Source organism: Gobio gobio, assembly GCF_949357685.1.
Source record: "Gobio gobio genome assembly, chromosome: 10".
Taxonomy (NCBI): domain Eukaryota; kingdom Metazoa; phylum Chordata; class Actinopteri; order Cypriniformes; family Gobionidae; genus Gobio; species Gobio gobio.
In genome coordinates this window covers 7,134,637-7,161,538 of record NC_137116.1, presented here as the reverse complement: position 1 = coordinate 7,161,538, position 26,902 = coordinate 7,134,637, and the positions used below count along the sequence as shown (strand labels likewise).

The 26,902-nt window shown below is 37.3% G+C and overlaps 2 protein-coding genes across 10 annotated transcripts in view; one reads left to right on the top strand and one right to left on the bottom strand.

Annotated features, from left to right (window-relative positions):
* fkbp15b (FKBP prolyl isomerase family member 15b) overlaps positions 1 to 10,904 on the top strand; it is a 36,237-nt gene extending 25,333 nt beyond the window's left edge. For 3 of the 5 annotated variants that reach the window (XM_079828040.1, XM_079828039.1, XM_079828041.1), the window contains 6 exons: positions 33 to 125; positions 1,407 to 1,508; positions 3,499 to 3,606; positions 3,695 to 4,275; positions 6,595 to 6,706; positions 10,190 to 10,904. In XM_079828040.1, the coding sequence (XP_079684166.1) occupies positions 33 to 125; positions 1,407 to 1,508; positions 3,499 to 3,606; positions 3,695 to 4,275; positions 6,595 to 6,706; positions 10,190 to 10,270 (1,077 nt within the window). In that variant the 3' untranslated portion in view covers positions 10,271 to 10,904. The remainder of the gene's footprint in view (positions 1 to 32; positions 126 to 1,406; positions 1,509 to 3,498; positions 3,607 to 3,694; positions 4,276 to 6,594; positions 6,707 to 10,189) is intronic. The other 2 variants (XM_079828042.1, XM_079828043.1) reach the window with 2 other exon arrangements.
* On the bottom strand, positions 10,561 to 26,130 carry stambpb (STAM binding protein b). Of its 5 annotated transcripts, none has more exons than XR_013817382.1 (11): positions 25,961 to 26,120; positions 23,981 to 24,210; positions 23,596 to 23,671; positions 23,398 to 23,493; positions 18,797 to 19,154; positions 18,593 to 18,717; positions 15,878 to 16,015; positions 14,925 to 15,037; positions 13,663 to 13,762; positions 13,306 to 13,577; positions 10,561 to 12,474 (listed from the first exon to the last, which is right to left on the bottom strand). XR_013817382.1 is itself a non-coding variant. In XM_079828044.1 (10 exons), exons 2-10 carry the CDS (start codon positions 24,184 to 24,186, stop codon positions 13,521 to 13,523), a joined length of 1,269 nt encoding a protein of 422 aa, XP_079684170.1. In that variant the 5' UTR covers positions 24,187 to 24,210; positions 25,961 to 26,130; the 3' UTR covers positions 10,859 to 13,520. The 5 variants fall into 5 exon arrangements, 1 of the variants encoding a protein (XP_079684170.1); XR_013817383.1 differs by having other exon boundaries at positions 10,582 to 12,474; positions 14,925 to 15,085; XR_013817384.1 differs by having other exon boundaries at positions 10,858 to 13,577; positions 14,925 to 15,085.
* Between the last annotated feature and the right edge of the window lie 772 nt (positions 26,131 to 26,902).

Genomic DNA, 26,902 nt, shown 5'->3' with positions numbered 1-26,902 from the left:
AACTAACACTCTTATTTCTCTCCTCTGCATAGTTTAATGCACTCAAACAGTCCCGTGAATCAGAAGAACAGCGTTTGCAACAGCAGCAGGACCAGGGAGAAGAGCTACAGGCCTTGAGAGAGAAGGTGAAACACAGAGCAAAACCACACCCACCGGTTTCTGGTTTCCATCCATTTCTTATTTATTAACCTTCGTTTGTATTTTTTACATCAAGCTGAGCCTCAGGCTCCTCTTCTCCTCAGTTACAACCATAGACTGTAAAAAAATATGAACATAGTGTCCGTGACGTCACCTGTGGGTTTGTGAAGAGCATTTTTGAAGCCTGAAGTGGGCGTAGCTGGCCGTTGCCATCTTGGCAGTGTCACTCCCGGAAAACTGAAAATGGGCAAAGAGGTGGGACGTGGGCGGAGCTGAGGTTCCTGGTTGCTGAAACCACACCCACCTAGCTCGACCATAGTGGCAATCCACCTGTCACTCAAGTGTCCACGCCCTTAATTATGCAGAACTTTAAGGCTTAACTCTTTCCCCGCCAAACACAACATTTTCCGGGTTTCCATGTTTTCACTGTTACACGGTATGGGGCGCTATGACGCATCTTCTGAAAGAGTACAGAATTTCCAGATCAAAACGCAGGAGAAGAAGAAGCTGAAACAAGCGATATCATATGTAATCATATGCAATCATATGCATATGTAAAATAACGTGATCATCAACATTAAACCGCATATAAATCAAAACTGCCTAATGTTACTGAATGAAATGTCGACCCAGGACGAACTCTAGGACTGTGAAGCTTTGGGGTGTTGATGGACTCCATCTGTGTTTGATCATCGCTCTGAATCTGATCTGGATGTAGTCTTTGACAAAAACGTGATTTTCTCAGCTTTTGGCTCAATTTTGCTTTTTTATGAAACTTGATTAAAAAAGAATGCATGAAGCTAAAATAAAACTGGGTTGTTGTTTTTTGTTAGACGGTATGTTCTTTCTTTTGACATATTGCATGTTCAGATATTCATACAATAAAATATTCTTGGGGCCATGAAATTATTGTGAAAATGGTCAAAAACTGTTGCGCTGGCTGGCAATTTTTTTTTTTAAACACTGGCGTGGAAAGAATTAATATAATTTAAACGGATGAGGGGGGAGATGCAGATTTGACTCCCTTTTGGAGCCTGTCTCTTGTGGCCAGTCAATGAATTGCAGGTTAAGTCACTTCTGTATTGGATTCAAGAGAGACCCTCTCTCTGGTCTTTTTTCTGCTATTTCTAAGACTTGTAAATGATTGGCTAACCTCTTTGCAGTGCCTTCAGCACTTATTCATAGATGGTGGGTTTGCTATCGGGTACAATATAGTTTTCACTGTCTCATACCGAGCCCTGTAGTGACAGTAGTTGTGTGTGTTTCAGTACCATGCGCTGGAGCAGAGAGCAGTGCTGCTGGAGCAGCAGGAGGAGACGCGTGTTTCAGAGCTGACGGAGCAGCAGCAGCAGACAGACACCGCAGGAGAGGTGAGCTTTCCAACTACATCTGTGTTATACTGACACTCATAATCAGTGTTGGGGGTAACGCATTACAAGTAACTTGAGTTACGTAATAATATTACTTTTTCAAGTAACTAGTAAAGTAACGCATTACTTTTCAAATTGACAACAAAATATCTGAGTTACTTTTTGAAAAAAGTAACTCAAGTTACATTTTCACATTTATTTGACTCACAGCTGACACCAGAACTCTTCTTCTCCGTTTTTAGTGTATTTCTGTGGCAGAATTACACCGCCACACACTGGTCTGGCATGTATACTACATCGCTTGTGTACGCAGATATTTCTTGAGAGGAGGGGAAAACATTTTTGGATAGGGAAAGCTCTGGCTTCGTGTGGATGTGGCCTAAGACGAGATGATAATGAGATGACACCAACGTCATTAAACGATAACTGTGACTATATCAACATGCAATATCGTTGACAAAAAAGACGAGACTAAAATGTCATTAAAAAATTTAAACTTTACGAAAATCTTTATTTTTTTTAGAAAAAAGAAAGGAGACAAAATATTACAGACTGTTTTTAACAAGCCTCTACAAGCTTTCATTGTTGCGGTTGCCAGATTTCAAGAATGTAAATCCCCAAAATCAGAGCTTTAACTCTTAAAATTATACATTTTCTGCCCGGTGTTTTACTTAATCTTTGCAATCTGGTAACCTTGCACACACTCGCGCTCGCTCTACACTGTTCTGTCATGACTAAATCTGTGATCAAACCTCCTGTGATGAACTGTAATAAATTCAAACATGAATCGTGACTGTGATTGCTGAATTTGCACTTGTTTTAGTAGAAAAATATTGATGTGATTTGGAATTATTGGAATTACTATTAGGAATTTCCTTTCCATTTAAATTTTTGAGAGAAATGTTGTTCTTGTTTTCCTAATGTAGAGAGTGTTAATTTATATAAATCCGGAAACTAGATTCTCTAGATTTGTGCTTATAGGTGCAATAATCTGATGAAATTCTCAAATGACAACAATCGTTGCGATTTTATAATTTTGAGCAAAATCATCGTAATTGTCAATTTAACCATTATGCAGCATTACGAGAAAAAAAAAAAAAGACACAAACTAGACTAAAATGCTCAGACATTTAGTTGGATAAAACTTGACTAAACTAAAACAGGACAAGGTTGACTAAATATGATGAAAACTAAAAAGTATATTTGATTATATAAAAAGAAATATAAAAAAATAGCTTTACTGGTACATTTCTGAACATATTATTGACCTAACCTCTATTTCTATTAAACACTAATGTTCAAAAGTTTGAGGTCAGTAAGATTTTTTTGAAATTCTTTTATTCAGCGAGGACACATTAAATTGATCTTAAGTTTCCACCAAAATATGAAGCAGCACAACTATTTTCAACACTGTTAATAATCATAAAGGTTTCTTGAGCATCAAATCCTCATATTAGACTGATTTCTGAAGGATCATGTGACACTGAAGACAGTAATGATGCTGAAAGTTCAACTTTGATCACAGGAACAAATTACATTTTAATTTATATTTACATAGAAAACACTTATTTTAAATTGTAAAAATATTTCACAATATTACTGTTTTTACTGCATTTCTGATCAAATAAATCCAGCCTCGGTGAGCAGAAGAGACCATTAAAAAAGCTTTTGAATGGCTGGCGCGACAACTTGCATTGTAGTAATTTTGGCAAAATACATCAAATAAATCTGATGAACTCAAGACAATTATTGCATTTTACATGAGAAGTAATTGTGTGATTTATATTGGGTATTATAATAATATATTACTGCTGTAATATAACAATTTTGTAGTACTTTAATAGATGCTCTGAATCTTTTATTTATTATTATTTTATTTTTAAAGTATTTAAATAAATGATTCCGTATTTTTGAAGCATTTAATTTGGTTTGCGTCATTATAGTCATGATGGATCTCACTCTTTCTAAGCTCAGCTGTGGTTGTTTCCAGGTGAAGCGTGTGATGAATGGAGTGTTTCAGTCTCTCCGAGGGGAATTTGATCTGAACGAGACCTACACAGGAAGTGCTGTTCTCCGAGTGCTGGTCAGCACTATCAAGGTCTGGCTCTCAGTGCTCAGAATCTGACACACAAACACTTCATGCTGCAGATACAAATGTCACAGTGTTTTTGTCCCTCCAATGACAGAGTGTCACGCTGCAGCTCCTCACTAAGACTGAGAGATCTTCACCTGAGCACAGTGAGAAAGAAGAGGAGGAGGAGGAGGAGGAAGAGGAGAGAGAGAGCGATGCACAGCCTGGACTTCAGGCACATGTGAACGGGCAGAGAGAGGTAGAGGAGGAGACAGACAGAGATCCTGAAGATGGACTGGCACAAGTGCAGGAGGAAGACGTTTCACCAGCAGAAGAGAAGAAGGAAGAAGAAACGGACGAAATCGAAACGGAACAGGAAGTCGTAGAAGAAAGGAATGAAGAGACGGTTGTGGAAGAGAAGGAAGTAGAAGTTAAAGTCAGCACAGAACACAATGTGCGAGATCAGGACGGTGAAAATACACAGGAAGAAGAGGCTGAAAGTGACGTCACATCCACACAGGAGGTGGCCACCGAGCTGCCTGATGACATCAGTCCACAGGAAGTGAAGGTAGTTGATGAGGGGTCTTCAGAGGAAGCAGAAAGTACAATGACGCTAGGAGGACCACCCAAGAACCCGCCGCCGCCCCCTAGTGCTCTACATGAGGACTGCAGCGCCACACCTGACCAGATCAACAGGTATGAACAGTTATGACACTAGATTTGAGGCAAAGGTTGTTTAAAGAAAAAAAAAAAAAAATTTAAAATCATAATTTACTCACCCCCACGCCTTTCTAGACCCTAGTGTTGTTTTAGTATAATTGAGATACTGTTATAGTTTTTATATTTATATATATATATATTAGTGTTGTCAATCGATTAAAAAAAAAAATCCTTAATCGTTATAAATTTACATTTAATCTCCAAATGAATGTAGAAACAACATATTTTTGTTGTTTTTGACCCATGTAACCTTGTAAACAGCACTTCATCTGTCAACTAAATATTCTTTGTGAACTCTCCATTACACTGTGCCTCGCTAGCTAAATAATGTGCTCCGAAACAAACACAATCCTGCGACATGATCCAGGACTACATTACAATAAACCATCCGCTTGTTCCAGACGCTGCGATTTCAATCGTCTCATTACTCTCTGCATTTAACAAATATTTGGGATGCAAAAGATACAATATAATTTGCGATATACGTGAAATTATGTATGGAAACGACTCAAGGGCAGATTTTTTTTAGCGATACAACAAAACGTATGCAACAATTTTTTTAGGGATGACGTCATTACGCACACCATTTTATCGGTAAACTGCCAACTGCTTATTCACTTTCTCAATAAAACAGTGGAAACAGTGGATGGAAACTTGGCTGTTGTGTGAAAGAGAGCAGCTGGAACATTAAACAAAATGGAGATATTTTGAAGAGTTTTTTTATTGGAACAAAGAAAGTCATACAGGCTTGGATTCAGTGAGTAAATGTTGACAGAATTCATTCCAGGGTGAAATGTGTCTAAAATCTTCTCTCATGTGAGAAAAGAGAGTACATGACAGCTCAAACAGGATTTAAAGAGCACCTATCATGGAATTTTGAAATTTACCTTTCATGTAGTGTGTAACATAGATCTAAGTGAACAAAAACATCCTTCAAAATTTTGAAATATGACAGTACACCGTATATATAGTTATTTTCTTTCAAAAGTAAGAGTCGACTCTGAGTCATTTTTAAGAATCGTTAGAAGACCGAAGCTTTTTCTCTGACTAGATGACGTCAACTTGTCAAGTTATTTGAATACGATACGCTCACTTATTGCGCTCCAAGACGCCAGTGAAAACTAGAAAACATCATGGCGACGAGACGCGGTGTTCTGAAGTGCCACTCAAAAGCAAACTTTTTTCATCTGCCCAAGGATGAGCATTTGAAGACTAAGTGGCTTGAAGACAAACCATACATTGTCGCGATTGTGTGTTTATTTAATCGTCAAATGTCTCTATTTGCATGTTTCGCGATCTCAGGAAGCTTTTATTATGGACTTCTATTATGGCACATGGTATCTTCTTCGTCTGTCTGTACCATATGGACTACATGTGCACAGAGCGCCCTCCGGCTGCCAGTATGAATTGAAAACAACACGTAAGAGACTCAATCGCTCATGATTAGGCTACATCTGCGCATTTTGAGGAAGTATTGAATAAAAAATACTCCTCTGTTTAGAAATTTGACACAGACATATGAGAATCTATCCATATGTCTCCTCATCTGCACACTTTTGAACTAAAAGCCCTGAGGGATGTTGATTTGTCGCGAGTCTTTGTGAGGAGAATAGGAGTTTTTTTATGAATGAGATCAGCTGAGGCTCATATTACAATCAAACGGTTCCGACGCGGTTTTCATATTCATAACTCCTGACACATATTAAATAATTACTGTCACTATAAGACTTTGATGGGCGTTCCGTTTCCGAAAATATCTGCACAGACTATACCAATCACAACTGACTGGGTCATCGGACCAATCACCGCAGATTAGCGTCACGTAAAGGCGGGGTTTTGAAAAGTGAATCACTAAAGGAATCATTTGAGAATCGCTGTCAAAACAGGTAAAAATAAATACATATTATAAGAAAACTAAAGTCTTTTTTTGTCATTGCATGCAAAAACTGTTGTTGGGGACTTCTAAAAGAAGAATATTTGGAACATTTTAAATGCCATGATAGGTGCTCTTTAAATTAAATACAGTAATTAAATTTCACCGCATGTATTCTTGCGAATAATTTAATGTGTTTTTTGTTGACGTCCCATCGTTACAGTTCATCTAATTAAATCAGTTTTATGATTGTTGGTCAACCTCAGAAATCTTTTCAACACTGTAATAACACTGTAAATTAACATAAATTAACACAAGACCCTCTTTAACCGTCACTGTGAGCATGTGTTTGTCCCCTGAACGCTCTGTCCTGTTTCTGTCTGTCTCTCGTCTCATCTGTGCTCATCCTGCTATTCTCTCAGTCCGTCTGAGAGGGTAGAAGAGGAAAATGGAGAGGAACCATTTTTCCAGAGTCCTGTCCCGCACACACCCGCACCCGCACCGACAGCGGCCGATGAAGAGGAGGAGGAGCTGGTGAGCAGGGCTCTCACACACACACTCCACATCCACCTGCTCATCTTCTGCTGCTCGTTCTCACAAACTAATTATTTTATTGTCTTTTAAAACTGAAAAATATTTTCTTTTGTAGATAAGCCAATCATTTTAAAGTCATTAAAGGTCCAGATCATCTAACGTTGACCATTCCCCAGTGTGTTTCTCAGTGTAGTGTGAATGAATGTGGGTATTGTGTCTGTAGTGGTTCAGGCTCAAGGTTGTTGGTTTGATGGCAACAAGCTACGAGTCGCCACCACGATAGAAGCGGTCATACTGTGACCAACCCATGGCTACTTTTTACAACACATCAAAGTCATAAGCCCCGGTTCCACCGAAATTACCCGGAACAATTTGTCCCAGGAACTCTTTTTTTTCCCCCAGACCTGCTACAATCTGCATTTCCATCGTGGTCTAACGTACCGTGAAGATTAGTCCAGTGATGTAGGACTGCGCGCGACTTTCCAGAGCCCACTGGATTTCGTCCTCCGCATAAAAGCTTAATAAAGCCTGAACCTCGTTGTCGGTCCATCTGTCGTATTTTTTCAACTCCATTGTTGATTTAAATAGCAAACAACTCTCACTGCACGCACTGCAACAGACTTTTAGGTTGAAATGAGTGTGAACTCAACCAATCAGCATGTTCAGCGCCCAAGTCCCACCCCCGAAAGTTCCTGAACTTTGAAAAAGTACTACCTCGCGAGCAGGGCCGTTTTGAGGGGGAAATTTTTACCCGGAACTTAATTTAGACCCTGGTTCCTGTGGTCAAAACACACCGATTACCACCCCAAAGTCCCTAGTTCCTGGGGAAAGTTCCCGCAGTGGAAACGCGGCTTTAAGTACAAAAAATCGAATTCTAATAAAAAGATTTGATTCTGAAATTGAGTTCTTTGTGATGTATAGATTCCATAATGAAATATCAGTGCATCCATTACAGTACTAAAATATTTTCATATTACTGCAGTACTGCATTATTATAATTTACAATTATAGTACCCAATAAATCACACGATTACTTATCCATGAGTTCATCAGACTTCTCTATTGAATTTTGTCAATATTTTACTACAACGCAAGTTGTTGCACGAGTTACACAGCGTTCAAAGGTTTACAGTATGTAAGATATTTGTAATGGTTTTGAATGAAGGTGGTTGAATTTATTTGATCAAAAATACTATAAAAACAGTAATATTGTCAAATAGTATTGCAATTTAAATGAACACGTCACTATTTTTGAAAACATTTTCCACCTCCCATAGAGTTAAACAGTTGAGTTTTACCGTTTTCGAATCCATTCAGCCGATCTCCGGGTCTGGCTGTAGCACTTTTAGCATAGCTTAGCATAGATCATTTAATCTGATTAGACCGTTAGCATCTCGCTCAAAAATGACCAAAGAGTTTCGATATTTTTCCTATTAAAAACTTGACTCTTCTGTAGGTGCATAGTGTACTAAGACCGACGGAAAATGAAAAGTTGCGATTTTCTAGACAGATATGGCTAGGAACTATTCTCTCATTCCTGCGTAATAATCAAGGAGCTTTGCTGCCGTACCATGGATGCAGCGGCGCAATGATATTACGCAGCACCTGAAAATAGTCCCCGGCACGCTCTCTGTGCAAGCAGGTTGTCACGTTGGTTATGTTGACGGAAGTTAGCCTATTTTCAGGCGCTGTGTTCCTTGATTGTTTATGCAGGAATGAGAGTATAGTTCCTAGCCATATCGGCCTAGAAAATCGCAACTTTTCATTTTCCGTCGGTCTTAGTACACGATGTAACTACAGAAGAGTCAAGTTTTAAATAGGGAAAAATTTCTAAACTCTTTGGTCATTTTTGAGCGAGATGTTAACGGTCTAATCAGATTCAATGATCTATGCTAAGCTATGCTAAAAGTACAACCGCCAGACCCAGAGATCGGCTGAATGGATTCGAAAATGGTAAAACTCAAATGTTAAACTCTAGGGGAGTTGGAAAATGAGCCTATTTTCAAAAATAGTGGCGTGTTCCTTTAAAGATACACTATGTAACTTTTGGCCCTCTAGCGGTTTAAAAACAAAACTGCATGCATTTTGCGGAGGAAAATTGTTTTGGTTGTGAATATGATTATCATACTGCTCATAAAACATTAACTAGTTGGCTTATCAGATGGATTTAGATGGAAAGGATCTCAAGCTAGCTGAAGACGTTACTGTAGCTATACCCATTAACTCCTTCCCCGCCAGCATTTTTGTTCATTGTATAATTTTTATGGCCCCCCAGAATATTTTGTTGTATGCATGGGTGTCGGAACCATTGTATGTGGGTGAGACAAGACCCACCCACTTTTTAAGACCAATGATATTGGACCCACTCACTTTTATCGTCTCTAAATCAGCACGTCTGTTTACCCTAACCGATAAACACTTATTATTAAACACCTTAGACGCTTTATTTTCACTTTTCTAATATTTTCATCATTTTTATTGAAAATAAATGCCTTTCCGATCTGATATGTGATGGGAAAAGGGAGTAGAGCGAGTTCGACAAAAGGCGGATTCAAACCTCAGGTCGTCTTACCCCTACACTATTGCCGCAGTAAACAAATCAGTGTTTTCCATAATTTTGTCTTGCCCAACCAGACGTTTGTTAAACAAGGCGATATATTTGTACTTAATGTAATATGGCATCTACTCCAGTAAAAATGTTCTGGGAGAGGACTCACCCACATTTTTTTTGCTTCTGACGCCCATGGTGGAATGAATATATGCAATATATTAAAATAAAGAAAGAGCCTCTGTTTTAAAACAAAAAAACCTGCTTTATTCTTAAACCCATTCTCTTAAAATAAAATAAAAACATTGAGCAAAAATCTGAGAAAATCACGTTTTTGTCAAAGACTACATCCAGATCAGATTCAGAGCGATGATCAAACACAGATGGAGTCCATCAACACCCCAAAGCTTCACAGTCCTAGAGTTCGTCCTGGGTCGACATTCATTCAGTAACATTAGGCAGTTTTGATTTATATGCGGTTTAATGTTGACGATCACGTTATTTTACATAAGCGATATCATATGTAAGCAGATGCATGTTTCAGCTTCTTCTTCTCCTGTGTTTTGATCTGGAGATTCTGTACTCTTTCACAAGATGTCATAGCGCCCCCTACCGTGTAACCGTGAAAACACAGAAAGCCGGAAATTTCCGTCAATGGCAGGGAGAGTTTATAGACATTGTACTTCCTTGAAAATAAATCCCAACACAGCGCAACAACCATAATGAAATGTACCATACTCACCTGCTGAGTAATAAAAACAGCATCTCCACATCGCTTTTACAACATTTCAAATCCTTCATTTCTCGCCATCTCTGAAAAGCCAAGCTAATGTTGATTCTTGTTTTATTACGAGCTCTGTCGCATTCTCTATCTGCCAGCAAATAACTAACAGTAACTAATCTAATGATTCATACTTGTCTGTGAATGTCCTCAGAGTTTAAAAGGACGGCCCCCTCCCGCCCCTCTCTTTGGTGATGAAAGTGATGATGATGATGACCTGGACTGGCTGGGCTGATCATGTGACCCTTCTGAAAACCAGTGTCTGATGTCAGCTGACTCCCGGCAAGGAGGCCAAGCGGTTTTGTGTGCCGGACCGCCGGGGACTTTAATGTGTGGGTTTGGATGGTTCTAGAAGCATTTCAGGATTTTGTGATCAAAGAACAGAGAGTAACGTCCTGTCCAAAAATCGATTTATGGCGTATGAACCGAGTGCTGCTTACAAACTGATTTACTGCACATACAGCAAAAAAAAAAACTTTCAATCTACAAATACTGTAAATCATAATCCCTTAACTTTTTTTTTTTATCTTAATTTATGATTGTTTTCCCATCTTTAAAACGGTTTCATGTTTAATTCTGATGACGGTAGCTTGCTGTCTGTTATTAATATTTATACATTGTACTAACAGCAACCAATTCAATATTAATAAAGAAATGAGACTTTCTCTGTTTCTTTAGCATTTGACTGATTTGTTCCTCAGTTCATGTATAATAATAAACAAAGTGAAAGGAAATTGCCAGTCAATCCATCAGTCACCAAGTCATAGTGATATGAGTCCTCCATATGTCTTTGTCAGTTACAGTTCGTTGAATAATTAAATTAATGCACAATTTGTTTATTGTTTTAATAATTAAACGGTCCAACTTCAGTCATTCTGCCTTTATCACCTTTACCACAAATAAATCTATTCAAAGGGCCTCGTTCATAAAACACAAGCAGAATCAGTTTTTGCTAATTCCTCACAATTCAACAATTTACAATCACATAAATGTACACAAAAAGTCCAGGTTTTGCCCCAATAACAACTTCCTTCATTTCCTGATATGAAACTGTAAAACGGTTTGCATATAAAACAAACCTGGATCTAAAAGTTTTACAAAGTTAATCAAACCCTTAGGGCCGTTCACACTAGAGATGGGTGATTTTGAAACAGCGCTTCATGGAAACCTTTATGAATCATTTGTTTCAAATCAGTGGTACGGAGCGTGTATCAAACTGCCAAAGTCACGTGATTTCAGTAAACGAGGCTTTGTTAGGTCATAACTGTTTCAATGATCTCTGAACCCATGAATCAAGCAGATTGATCAAGTTTCTATGGGTTTTACCTGATCGCTGATCAGTTTTATACATGTTTTAATTAGACATTAGTATAACTAACAGGAATAATAGTAGTTAATAGTCTCTTATTGGCCTGTTTAACAAAACAAGCCCTAAAAAAGAACACGTATTATACGGACACTTAATATTTAATCTTATTAGATGATTATGTTTTGCTTTCGATAGATGTAACTTTCAATAAAACATTTGCAATGTATTTGTAAAAGGAGTTATGCATAGTTGGAAAAACGTCTCTATACCTTGCCTTTTTTCCATTACACTGCCACATGTTTTTTTTTAAACGCAAAAATGGTAGTTGAAAATCGTCTTTTGCAGCATCTTGCGCATGACACATCATTATAAAAACGTTGTGCTAGACTAAAAGTAGTTCAATGTTTCAAAATACACTAACTTTTGGCCCTCTAGCAGTTTAAAAAAACTATGCATTTTGCAGAAGAACATTGTTTTGGTTGTGCTTTGGCTCTGCGTGTGTGTGGATGAATATGACCCTTCACTATAGATAATGCTTTATAATGAACATTGCATTTCAAATCCCTCAGTTCTCGTCATCTCTTAAAGGCAAGCCAATGTTGATTCTTGTTTTATTACGAGCTGTCACAATTTTTCTTTTTGGCCGCAGGCTCTCCTCTGATTCCCTGGAGGTTGGAGATTTAGCGGCTCATGTCAAACTTTCTAACTCGTTGTGACAACTAACCTCTGACCTCCCACACCAGACACGCGTCAAAGCAACTTTATTGTATTTACGAATATGAGAGGAACTATTTTGAGGAACTGAAAATGACTGCGCCATTGATCAACAAAAACCTGGTCTAAAGTCAATAGTGCAGTATTTTTTGTCATTTAAATGGTGTGTTAGTAATATGAGCCCATTAAAATAGGGCCCAAGGTTCTAAAAATTTAGTTCAAGTTAGTTACGTATTAAAAGGTTCAGTGTGTAAATTTTAGTGGTGAGGTTATGAATTGCAACCGTCCACCACTCACCCCTCCCTAGTTTCGAAGCACAGAGAAGCTACGGTGACCAACACAGGACAAGGATGTGGTCGTCTGAGACAGCAGAGAGTAGCTAGCGCTCTGTAGAGTAGTTTGTCCGTTTACGGCACCTGTAGAAACATGGCGGCAACTTCACTGTAAGGGGACCCGCGGTGTGTAGATAGAAATGGCTCATTCTAAGGTAATAAAAACATAACGGTTCATTATGTAAGGTCTTTACACACCACTGAAAACAGTTATGTATATTATATTGCATTTCTGTCAATAGATCCTCGTAAATATTACACTCTGCACCTTTAAAAAAAAGTGTCGTAACTTTTTTCCATTCACTGCCTTGAGTAAATTAAAAAAGGTATTCAGTGTGACGTCTCACATCTAGTGTCTTTTGCAGTGTCTCACGCATGAGCCGTGCTTTTAAAATGCTGTGTCAAGTTAAAAGCAGTTCAACTTGTTATACCTTTCATGTTGTTCATTCCACTGACTCGCGTCTTGCATTTTTAAAATGCAAAAATGCATTCAGTGTCTTTTGTAGCATCTCACACATGACAATGGCATTCTAATAACATGGCTCAAGTTAAATCTTGTTTCACTTTTAAAAACCCTGTCTATATTTCATTTCCACTGCCCTGTGCCTTGCATTTTTAAACGCTAAAACGTGTTTTGTGTGAACGGCCCCTCAGAACGTCTGTGAACCAATCAGAAGCAAGAATGAATCAATAACATCACCATTATGGACTTATGGAGTATTGTTATCAAAAAGTTGTTTTTAGAAAATATTTCATTAGTAAACTGATATCGCTGCATTCATGACAGGTGCAGCTGTTCCCAAAGATACTCAGTAGTTAAAAAAACCTTTGTTTTAATGTTTCAACAGAGGAGATATGATAGTGTGTACGATCAGAGCATAAATAACCTCAGAGGGCCACAAAACATTTGCTTACTGCTCACTAGGACAACGCAAATGGACACATGGATGGGCTACCGTCCCCTGGAGGTGTTCCTGTGCTCCCAGAAGACGCCGCTTCGGTCAGTGCGTATGTGTTATCCAAAAAGTGCTTGTTGTAGGAAAGTGTCTGTCTTTTCAAGAAATCCCACCACCACTGAAAATATATGAAAAATAAGCTTCACGTCCTGCTGAGTAAACACCAGAGAGGGATCATCGCAGGTCAAGCATCGAGACAGTGCCTTCTGTGATTATAATGTGGCTTCCACCCTGAGGGAACAACATCAGCGTTAATGAACGGATCATATGCTGGCGTCATGTCGAATGAATGAATGGTGAAGGTGGATGTCACTACCGTGAAGAGAGGAGGTTCTTTGGGGTGAGGGTGAAAGCCTTTCTGAGTGCAGGTTGAGATCTCCTCCAGGCCATAGTCTGTCAGTCTGAAGTAGCCGGTCCTGTGCACACATCATTGTTCAGAGCAATATGCAGACAGGCTGAATGAAAATGCAATTGTACTCTCTGACAGTAGATGGCACTTATGACACAGGCTCCAAAAATGTAATAGTGGACTCACACACAGGTAACGTTTCGAGCACGCAGACTCTTCGACAATTAAAAGCGTTTACCCAACAAGTGTAAAATAGATTTATTAAAGGAAATGGGGACGAAATAGTACAATTAAAATACACACCTGTGCCCAAATTGATGCAGTTGGCATTAACACAGGCAAAATGATCGGAAAAACCAAACTGAAAAAGACACATTTCCATAAGGACGCACAAGGGTTAATGCCAACTGCACACATTTTGGCACAGGTGTGTTTTTGTATAGGAATTTTACTATTTCACCCCCTATTTCCTTTAATAAATCTGTTTATTAATAGTTCCACTCAGGACCTTAAAGGGATAGTTCACCCAAAATGAAAAAGACCCCATAATTTACTGACCCTCAAGTCATCCTGGGTGTATATGACTTTCTTTTTTCAGACGAATACAATCAGAGGTATATTAATAAATGTCCTGGCTCTCCCAAGCTTTATAATGGCAGTGAATGGCAGCATGCACACAAAGAAACATACACACACACATATTGTGTGTGTGTGTGTGTGTTTCTTTGTGTGCATGCTGCCATTCACTGCCATTATAAAGCTTGGAAGATATATATATATAAAAAAAGGCTGCAGAACAAAAGCCAAATTTATTATCAACCTTATTGGGCGAACTCAAATGAAAGTGTTCCCACATTTCAGAAAAAGAAAAACTATAAAATTATTACCATGCAATGATCAAGTGAGATCTGACTTCAACTTTTTTTGTCGTTTTGTGTCTAAAACGCTGTTTGGGCTGTAAAGTCTGATTGGATTGGTCATCAGATGACTCTACCCCGTGTCCACGTCTTGCTCGATGAAATATTTAGCTCTTGAAATACTTTAGAGCAAAGCATAACTAGGAAAATCTATGATCACAATAGAAACATCAGTTGAATTTGATTTCTGAGAAAAGCTTAATATTTTATATCTAATGCAGTGACATGTGACCTGGTGTCCAAATAGAGTTCAGGGCCACTTTAACTCACATGTGCCGTCACGGTTTTCATCTCGCTCATTGCTGGACTTACTCGTTGAATTTGGGAGAGCAGACGATGGCGATGGACTCCGGCAGCATCATCTGGTAAGAGCAGTGGGTGTGCAGATCAACGCTGGACAGGAAGGCGGTCTGAGTCGGGTGCGTCTGTGGAGCAGACCTGATCTGTCACACTTCTGAGAGAACTGTATGCCTCTGATGGACATGTGGGGAAATAATCATTTCAAGATGATTACTTGCTCATTGAGCTCAACAATAGGGAGTGGGAGGTGATATTCAAACAAACATTACATGCTATTTAGGAATGCAACGAATCCAGGATTCGGTTTCGGACGAATATTGGGCTTTTTGACCCTGGTTCCTGCTGTCGAACATACCAAGTCCCTAGTTCCTGGGGAAGGTTCCCGTGGTGTAAACGCGGCTTAAGTGGGCCGTTCGAATGTAGGCTGTGAGAAAGTGAAAAGGAACTCGTGAACAGAAAACGTGTTGTTTGGCAGTACTTTCAGTCAAAAGAAGGCGATTCAAGTCGAGCTACATGTTCAATTTTGCAATGCCGATTTATCTCGTGGTGGCAAGGACCCTAAACAATAGCCACACTTAAAACATTTGCGTATGAAACATCCGAAAGAATACGAGTTGTGCATGAGGGAATCAACAGACAGCAGCCAAAATACAGCAACTTCAGGAACGGCAAAGGAAGGACAGTCATCCTGGAATAATGTTGCCTTTTTTTTTCAGTTAAAATAAAATCAAATGAAAAATACACTGTTGTGGACGTTGTTTACTTCACTAATGTGTTTACTGTGATCATCGACTGAGGATGGGATTAGGATTCGGTATTCGGCAGAATCTTAACCAGTGGATTCGGTATTTGGCCGAATCCCAAAAATCTGGATTCGGTGCATCCCTAATGCTATTGGATCTCTATGGTTGATATGAATTATATGAGTAGAGAAGGCAGAAATGTCATGTGAGGTTGAGACTGACGTGTATCCAGCCCAGCGTGATGAGGTTGTACTGGTCCTGCACCAGAAACAGCTCCTCTTCATTCTCTGTGTCACAGTAATCCGGACCGCCACACTGTTTCGGCACGATCACATGCGTCACAGTGAACGCGTTCATATTCTGCAACAGACACACACACATACTCCATTTAGTTTTAATGCATTGTATTGGTAAAGCCCATCCAAGAATATATGCATAATATACTATACAGACAAAAGTATTAGGAAGAGATACTCCACCCAAAAATTTTAATCTCATAATTTACTCACTCTGCCGCCACAGATGTATTTACAGCCCTATGATTTTCGCGATGTGGAAAACGCGGTCGGAATCGCAGAATCCAGTCATAATAACTGTATACCGCCTAATTTCACGAAATTTGTCATTTTGATGAATAAATAAAAAGCAGGTCAGAACAGTTAAATCGTGATATAGACTAGTGTCTGAATATTCATGGCAACCTGTCAAAATAAAAGTTCGGTTTAACTTGAAGAAATTGACAAATATATTACTGTTGTACAGTAGAATTTGGATACGTCTCAATGTAATAATAATAATACTAATAATAAACTTTATTTAAAGGGATAGTTCACCCAAAAATGAAATGTTTATGTTCATCTGCTTACCCCCAGGGCATCCAAGATGTAGGTGTCTTTGTTTCTTCAGTAGAACACAAATGAAGATTTTTAACTCCAACCGTTGCAGTGTGATAGTCATATAATGCATGTCAATGGGGATATTTTAGAGTATGAGAGCAATGAGAGTAAAAACACATAGACATACGAATCCTTATTAATCCATGCGGCTCATGGTGACACATTGATGTCTAAATTAATTAATTTTGATTACTAAAATTTAATTTAACCATTAAAATGGAGTCAAAAAAAAAAAAGGAATCCAGAAAAATTAAAACAGAAAAAAATGGAACTTGGAAAAAGGATTTCATAAGGCTCTATATATACGACTTTCTTTCTTTTCCATCTGATTCCATACAATTGAGCGGATGGGACTCCCAAAGTTGACGCTTCAAAAACCACACCAAACAAACAACCCAGTGGATTAATGAATGTCTTCTGAACCAAAACAGGCGTTTGTGAGAATACTTTTTAAACTATAAGTGCCATATGTGCCTTCACAAGTTCACGCTTGAGGTAAACGTCAGCATGTTGTGAAGTCTGATGCAAACGCGTTGTGAAAGTGACTGTACTCTGTGCTTCCACATCACTTCTTACTTATGTCATAAATATAAAAAACTTGCTGATGTTATGTCAAGTACTATTCTCGTAAAGTATTCAGGGTTTCAGCAGGTTAATTTAAATAAGACATAAGACATATTTAAGAAAATTGTAGGAATATATTGAAGGGAACGTAACATATAAATAGGTTCTCTAAATTTAAATGTCCAAGCACATGATGAGCTGTATCAGTGACACTTCAAAGTTTGAAAATACAAATTCGATTATCTCTACAACTTTTTAATTAATTTGACTAAAATAGCTGAAAGTTTGAGATAAGAAATCTTGTGAAAGTGATTTTCTGATTCAAACAAGAACAAATATCTGCCATTGGGTTCATAAAAATCCACTTAATTCCAATGCAAGTAATGTTCATACCCAATGACAGGTATTTGTTCTTGTTTAAAGCATAAACTCACTTAATTTTGTTCAATTTCTCAGAAAACAAGACTTAATTTCTTCATTCTGCATGTCAAGTAAATGTCTCTTGAGTTAAGGATGTTTGGACTTTGTACTGGAAAACACTAATCCTGAGGAAGAACATCATTTTTTTCAATGTAAGCAATTTAATTTTGTATTAAATGTAGGGCCCTATGAAATCTTTTTTATTTTTTGTTTTTGTTTTATAGTTTATTCTGTTATTAACTCTGCTTTAATGGTTAAAATACATTTTCTTGACTTTCATTCATCTTCAGATCACAAATGAAGATTGTTTCTATGAAATCTGAGAGATTTCTGTCCCTCCATTGACAGTCTAAGCAACTTCCACTGACGCTTCAAAAAGTTCATAAAGAGATCCTAAAACTAATCGATACGAATCGAGCGACTTATTCCTAATTTTCTGAAGAGACTCGATGGCTTTATATGATGAAGGAAAGTCTTACGGGTTTGAAACGACATTGGGGCAAGTAAATGATAATTTTTGGGTTAAGTGTTCTGACCTACTTTTGATTTATTCATCCACAATTTGACCAATTCTGTGACATCCCGCATTATACAGTAAATTCCATTTTTAGGAATGGATTGGGCCTAATTTAACGCCATGATAGTGAATTTAAGACTTTCTGCTCCAATTGAAAACATTTTTAAGGCCTTAAATTGTGGAAGGTCAAATTAAGACTTTATAAGACCTGCGGAAACCCTGAGTATTACATCAAGGATTACTGTCGTGTTCGTTTTGTGTGGTTTTTGAAGCGTCAAATTTGCCGTCCTGTACACTTGTATTATATGGACTCGCAGCAATGGATTATTTTTCTTAAAATCTCTGCTCCACGGAAGAAAGACATGCATTTACATCTGGGACAGCTTGATAAGGGTGAGTAAATTATGAAAAATAACATTTTTGGGTATACCTAAGTATACCTACCTAAGTTCATAAAAACGTAAAATAATACCGCCTAAATTTAGGTGACATCACAGTATGAAATCCTAAAGGAGGAACTTCGAGATCACAAAGTCGTACCAGTCTCCCACAGAGTATCCCACAGGTTTCCACTGCCCTTATGGTGTTGTTATTGGCTATTCGCAGAAATTTGCCACAAAGCTCAGCAGGAACAGCAATCTGCCGTAAACCATCAACCATTGTAGCTGAAACACAAAGAGAAACACTGTGACAACAGACACAGAGGCTGTTTCATGTCTAGAGCAGTTTGAGAGCGAGCCGTACTGTTGTTGCTGAGGTGACCCGGTTTAAGTGAGCGGTCGAAGGTTGGGGGAGCGGCCGGAGCGCTGTGATTGGCCGAGGGGTGCTGCGGACTCTGAGGGGGAGTGGGGGACTCTAGGTGGGGCAGCGGTGGACCCTGGATCCCAGGGATGAGCAGCGTGTCGTCCTGGCGGGGCGCTGCCGAGCTGAACTCGTGGACTCGATGCCCGTTTTGGCGGTCCTTCTGCCGAATCATCTCCTCGAACATACTGAACTGCTCCTGCTCCAGCTGCCTCCTCTGCATGTCCGCCACACGCTGCCTCTCCGCATCCAGCTCCCGCTTCCGAGACAACTCATGTTCCAGCGCTTGTGCTTCCGCACGCTGGTGGATGACAGCAGATTCATAAGGTTAAACACACGTGCGTCTTTCACTTTGAGATTGATTGCACCAAAAACAGCCATATTTCATTCCCAAAAATCAATAATACATACAGCAAATTACTATTTGACTATAATTCCATAGTACATAATAGACTATTATTTGTATTTTTAATAAAAAAATAAAAAAAATTAAATAAAAAAAATTAAAAAAATTATATATATATATATATATATATATATATATATATATATATATATATATATATATATATATATATTACTGTAATACATATGCCATATAATTATTTTATTTTGTATTAATTTATAAAGCAGAGACGCAAATAATACCATGTGTAAAAACTTTAAAATGTTTAATTAAATTTACAATAGATACACTGGAAGTTAAAAATCTGGAATAATTAAGTTTATGTTCTTGAATGAAGTCTCTTCTGCTCACTAAGGCTGCATTTATTTGATTCAAAATACAGTAAAAACAGTAATATTGTGAAATATTACCATTTAAAATAACAGTTTTCTATTCTAATATATTGTAAAATGTAATTTATTCCTGTGATCAAAGCTGATTTAACAGTGTGATTTAAATTATAAGAGTTATTAAATATGAACTACAATTAAAAAGTTTGGGGTCAGTAAGATTTTTTTATGTTTTTGAGTCTCTATGCTCACCAAGACTGAATTTATTTGATCAAAAATAGAGTAAAAGAGCAATATTACTGGTCAAAAGTTTGAAATAATTCATCTTTTTTAATGGTTTTGAAAAAAGTATCTTCAATCTGCTCACTAAGGCTGCATTTATTTGATCAAAAATACAGTAAAAACAATACTATTGTGAAATAGTTTTACAATTTAAAATAAGTGTTTTCTAAAATGTAATTTATTCCTGTGATTAAAGCTGAATTTTCAGCATCATTACTCCAGTCTTCAGTGTCACATGATCCTTCAGAAATCATTCTAATATGATGATTATTACTCAGTTATTATCCATTATTATTGGTGCTCAATTATTATTGTTTAATTGTAACAATATAATTAGTTTCACCTGTCAGTGGTTTTACTGTATGTGTATATAATACTGTATATTCATGTGGAATTATCGCAACTGGAAATTAAGCAAATAAATGATAAAGAGAACGGGAAGTTGTTACAGGAAATGTGTTAAACTATCATGAAAACAATGTGACAATGCACAAAAATAATAATGGTACTACAGTTCGATTTATTCTCTCCATGTAAAAAAATATATGTTTTGGGGTGAAATATGACTTGTTCTCTTTTATTCCATGACAGGGTTTCTGCAGGTTTTATGAAGGTAAATTTAAGACCTTTTTAAGTAGCCTGGTCCTACCAGACTCTCGTACATTTCATTTGTACAGCGAGTCTGGCCACTCTCCATTGTTAACTTCCTTGAAGGCGGGTACTCAGTTGAAGTTTAAAACTATTGGATCTGCCCAGAGCCACTCTGGATCTGCCATAACCAATCGCTAACAGTTGTCATCTCAAACTAGCGCATGACATCAACATCATCGTTCTCAGCCACTCCCTCTGTTCGCTGATTGGACCGGTTAAAATTTGACCAGAGAAAACCAGAGAATATACTGCAATCCCAGACGGAGTACTGAAGGAACATGAAAATTGAGCGGAAGTACGTAGAAGGGCGGAGCCAGGCTATTTTTTAATACCAATGAAAGAAAATTGAAGGAAAAATTTAAGGGAACATAACACGTCAAAATGTTCCCTAAATGTAAATGTCTAAGCACACAACGAGTTGTATTAGTGACACAATTTCCAACAGATCTCCATAAATATTTAATACATTTTACAAAAAAATTGCTGAAAGTTTGAAATAAGAAATCTTGCGAAAGTGATTTTATGCTTTAAACAAAAACAAATATCTGCCAATGGGTTCATAAAAATACACTTAATTCCAAAGTACGTACACTCTTAAAAATGCTGGGTTAAAAATAACCGAAGTTGGGTTGAAAATGGACTAACCCAGCAATTGGGTTGTTTTAACCCAGCTTGGGTTATTTTTAACTCAGCATTTTTTAGAGAGTGTTTTCATACCCAATGACAGATATTTGTTCTTGTTTTAAGCATAAACTCCCTGAATTTTGTTCAATTTCTCAAGAAACGGGTTCATTTCTTCATTCTGCATGTCAAGTAAATGTCTCTTGATTTAAGGATGTTTAGAATTTGTACGGGAAAACACAAATCCTGAGGAAGAACATCATTTTTTGCAGTGCATGCAAAATGTTATATTTTATATTTTTGTTTTATAGTTTATTCTGTTTTTTATTTTTCTGGACTCTGCTTTAATGGTTAAATTTGACTAACTTTCATTCATCTTCGTGACTAGGGGTGTAACGATACACTCGTGTCACTATGCGATACTACCGTATTACTGAACTCACGATACGATATTTATCGCAAAAAGAAGAGATTTTTTTATTATTATTCAAATAATATTATTGTTATTATATTATTATCAGGACACACAAATATTCCCCCATTGCATTATTATACATTATATTCAACATTATATATAGTAGTTTAAATGTAGTAATGTCACTGAAACGTAAATGTTTTTTCTCATGCAGTACTCGCACCGCGCGCACACAAACTCTCCCCGGTGCGCGCTATGTCCCACATCTCCCGCTATTAATGCACTATACTTATAAGAATAAACCATCTAAAACGCTTTGAATAATCATACAATTAAAACTAAATGTGATCTGGTGATTTAAATGATGTTTGTGCTTTCACTTTGAGGAGTGTCATTCTGGCAGCGCGTCCGCTTCAGATGATCAATGCAATCAATCACAGTTCTAAACGCAAGAAAGCGTGTCAAAATGACTATTCCCAAACTGTAAATGGTTAATTCTGGATTTAATTACATGACGACAGAATTTACATTTTTGGGTGAATTATACCTTATGAATACAGTAAGCTGAGTCTTGGATAAAACAACTCTATATCACGAATCATATCGTTTACATCAACGATACATATCGTCGCATTTTTATATAGGGATATCTCGATATACAATGTATCGTTATATCCCTATTCGGAACACAAATTAAGATATTTTCAATGAAATCTGAGAGATTTCTGTCCCTCTATTGACAGTCTAAGCACCTTCCACTGACGCTTCAAAAAGTTCATAAAGAGATCCTAAAACTAATCCATACGAATAATAGAGCGATTTATTCCAAATTTTCAATGGTCATTTTTAAGTCAACAATTAATTTTTAAGTGAATTGTTCTGACCTACTTTTGGTACTTTTATTCATCCACAATTTGACCAATTCCATTTTTAAGAATGGATTCTGCAATTCTGTCCACTTTTTCTGCGTCACAGAAATCATAGGGCCTTAAATTGTGGAAGGTCAAATTAAGACTAATGCTGCGTCCCAATTCGCATACTATCCGTACTAAATAGTATCCGAAAATAAAATTAGCATGTCCCAAATCGTAGTATGTTGAAAACAGTATTCCAAAGATTCCCGGATGGTCTACTACTTCCGGTCAGAATCCGAAGTACAGATCGACGCACACTCTAACGGCTGATATTGCCCACAACCCATTGCGAGTTGGACGAGGATTCGATTAGAACTACAAGTGCGGGGGGAAAAAGTGTTAAAAAACTACAAACATGGCGGTTGTGCGTGTCCAACGGTTAAGTAGAGAGGGTTAGATAAGGGGGTTTGAGTGATCAATTATAAGTATTTAACCTGACGAAAAGATATTTAGTTAATGTTATCCACATTATATTTCACCTGCAGCAGCCTTGAGAACATTTGTAATGAAACGTTTGGCCATTAACATTTAAATGTGAGGAGGATGAACACATGAGAGGAGTCTCTGCATTAAAGTCCCACAAATGGCAGATCAATGTGCGTCTACACTTCTCTCCAAAACGGTAGGAAATGAAACTGAATGTGGAGGATTTGAACTGTGGCGATGATTGACAGGGCAGTTTAAACGGTGACGGGCTGCACGTAACTAAGCGACAGAGTCCGTTAAAGATGATGAAGTAGTATGTCCAAAAGCTTGCATATTCTTCTGCTACACACTCAAAAGTATGTACTTTTTCTTCACAAAAAGAGTACATACTTTTAGGTCGTAGTATAAGTAGGCGAATTGGGACGCAGCACATGACATTTTTAAGACCCGCGGAAACCCTGCAGGATGATATTGACCAGCGTTGGGACAATGTGCCTCACCTTTTTGCTGATATACTCGGCATATTCTCTCTCATATCTTCTCAATAAATGTTTCTTCAGCAGCTCTGCTTGAGGGAAAGCCGTCTCCTTTAGCTTCTGTGTGATGAGCAACAACAAAACTAAGACCACTAACATGGTATGTTGAGATTATAGATCAAAACAATCATTTTCCATCTAGACTTCACTCGACTACATTACCCTTAACGTCTCCTTCTTCTCAGCAATATTAGACAGCTTATATTCTGGATGCTTAGGAATCTTTTCAATGAAAAGCCTGCAGGGTTAAAAAGATCGGGAGTTAAACCTGTTGCAAGTAAACTGACACATTAGCAATATTACTCACACACTCCCATTCCAGTTAAAGGGACACTCCACCCAAAAAATGTAAATCCTGTCATCGTTTACTCACCCTCATGACTTCCTTATGCAGAGAACAGAAATGTTGGGAACCAAACCACATTAGACCCCATTGACTTTCATTGTAAGGACAGTGAGACTTTTAAAAGAAAGTCATTTGGTTTGGAAGATTTCATTTTCGTGCGGAGTACCCCTTTAAAACAGAACGGAGAGTCGTCTTTCTTACGTGATGTATTTGTTGTAGAGGACAAAGGCGTGCTCTGTGTTGCCCTCCTCGCCGTACACGTGGGCCATGCGGATCATCTCCATGCCCGAGCGGAAGTATCTGCGGACAGGCACTGCTTCATTCATGTCCACCGTGCTGCCCTTCTTCGTCAAGGCCCGCACCCGCTCCTCCGGGGTCAAACTCACATCGGCGTGGTCCAACATCATGTGGACGACGTCCCCAATCTAGGCCTTGTGAGGAAATATCACAGACAAAACACCATTTCTGAATGAAAGAGGTATTCTAATGTTTACCCCAGCCATATAAACACCTCAGCAACTTAAAGGTGCAGTGTGTCATATTTATGAGGATCTATTGAAAGAAATGCAATATAATATACATAACTGTTTTCAGTGGTGTATTAAGATCTTACATAATGAACCGTTATGTTTTTATTGCCATTTCTATCTACACACACCATGGGTTCCCTTACAGTGAAGTTGCCGCCATGTTTCTACAGTAGCCCTAAAGGGACAAACTGCTCTAAAGAGCGCTAGTCACTCTCTGCTGTCTCAGACAACAACATTTTTGTCCTGTGTCGGCCCCCATAGCTTCTACGGTTGCGATTCACAATCTCACTGCTAGATGCCGCTAAAATTTCCACACTGCACCTTTAAAAGGACAGTAGCAACTCATAATGTAATAAGTATTACATTATTGAGATAAAAAAAAATCATAATGTAATATTTTCTCAATGTAATAAAATATTGAGCTCATAATGTAATCATTTTTACATTATGAGAAAATTATTACAATATAAACTCACCAAAAACAGGTCATATTTTCATAGCTTTTGAAACTTAAAAGAATATTAGTATTCCCTTACAGTACATTTTGAAAAATCTACAGCCAGTCTTAAACTACCTGCGAAATGCAACATTTAAATACTCATGCAATTATTATTATTATTATATGTTTATTAAACATAAAGCATTGGTATTCCTTTACAGTACATTTTAAAAAATCTTAATCCAGATAAATAAATAAAATCTGAACTTTTCCACCTTTTAACTTAACATTTTTTAAATGTACTGTAAAGGGATACGAATGCTTTGTTTATCATTAATAATAATACTAATAATAATAATAGCATTCCGCAGGTAGTTTAAGACTAACTTTAGATTTTAAAAAATGTACTGTAAGGGAATACTAATATTTTTTATGTTTTAAAAGCTATTACAATAATGAAATTTGAAAATATTACATGTTTTTGGTGAGTTTATAATGCAATACATTTCTCATAATGTAAACATTTTTATTACATTTTGAGAAAATTATTACATTTTGAACAATTTATCACAATAATAATGTAATACTTATTACATTATGCACAGTCTTTACATTATGTGCTGTTATAACATTATGAGTTGCTACAGGGACAGTTCACCCAAAAATAAAATATTATGTCATCATTTACTCACCCTCAAGTTGTTCCAAACCCCGAGTTTATCCATTGACCTTCCATTTTTCACAATTGATGACAGAGTTTTAATTTTTGGGTGAACTGTCCCTTTAATAAATGTCAGATTCATTAGAAAATCGTATCTCTAACATATAGAAGTCTTAAAGGTACAGTAGTAAAAAATACAAATACAAATCGTGTAAATTAAAGTTTTGTTGCAAGAAACCTTTACTAGCATTATACGTTGACCATTAAAACACAGGTGTTCAAATATGTGTACATTCTTACACTAGTGAGTATAAACCACTGAGTAGTGGCCGAGTAGTGAACTATTTACTGTGCTGACAGAAAGGGTCAAATAAAGATGTGAAATAAAGTGTTACAGCTCTAAACAGGTGATATTTCCCATTCAAACACTCACTTTACATTATTTTGCGTCATTTCAAAACGCCTTCATTGTATATGTGAATTGTTATGGTGTGTGATGTTTATGTGCAGCTAGCTGGCTAATGTTAGATTAACGCTTTAAAAAGCCTTACCCTGGTAATAATGACAGTCTATGTCTTTCAGATCACAATCACACCAGCTGGGGAAACCCGAAACCCTTTGACTGTGTTTCATGTGAATAAAGGCGCGTTCTGAAGCTCTGTGTCCATCCTTAATCTTAAACACTCACTGACTTCCTCTTCCTGTGTGTGTAGAGCTGCTCTCAGATCAGTGCTGTCTCCCTCCACAGGTTCTCACGCTCACTGACTGACTGACCGATCAATCGATCAGATTAAGGGTGTGTCCGTTAATATGTGACTGATAAACTGTTTACTTACTGCCGTTAAACCAGGAAGCATTCTCAAATCAATCATTTATAGGATATTATAATTATTAATATTACTGTTATTCTTCTTCTTGGTGTTGTTGTTGTTAAATAATAATAATTATAATAATAATAATGATGATAATAATAATAATGTTGTATTAAATGAAAAAGAATGTAAAATAGAGACATTATGATAGCGATAGATTTGAAAAGATTTTAAATATTAAAAAATATTACATATATATATGTATATATATATATTTAATATTTATTTTTTATAAATATGTAATACATATTTATTAGATATGTATTAAATATTAATTTTTAAATATTGAAATATTAAAAGCAGATTTTTTTGTGTCATTAATGTAAAATACTAAATGAACTATTGCATTCAAAATTGAGTTTGAGGTGTTGACTTGGCCTCCAGATTCCCCAGATCTCAATCCAACCGAGCATCTGTGGGATGTGCTGAACAAACAAATCCGATCCATAGAGACCCCACCTCGCAACTTACAGGACTTAAAGGATCTGCTGCTAACATCTTGGTGCCAGATACCACAGCACACCTTTAAGGGGTCTAGTGGAGTCCATGCCTCGACAGGTCAAAAGCAAAAGGGGGACCAACACAATATTAATAATGTCATAATGTTATGCCTGATCAGTA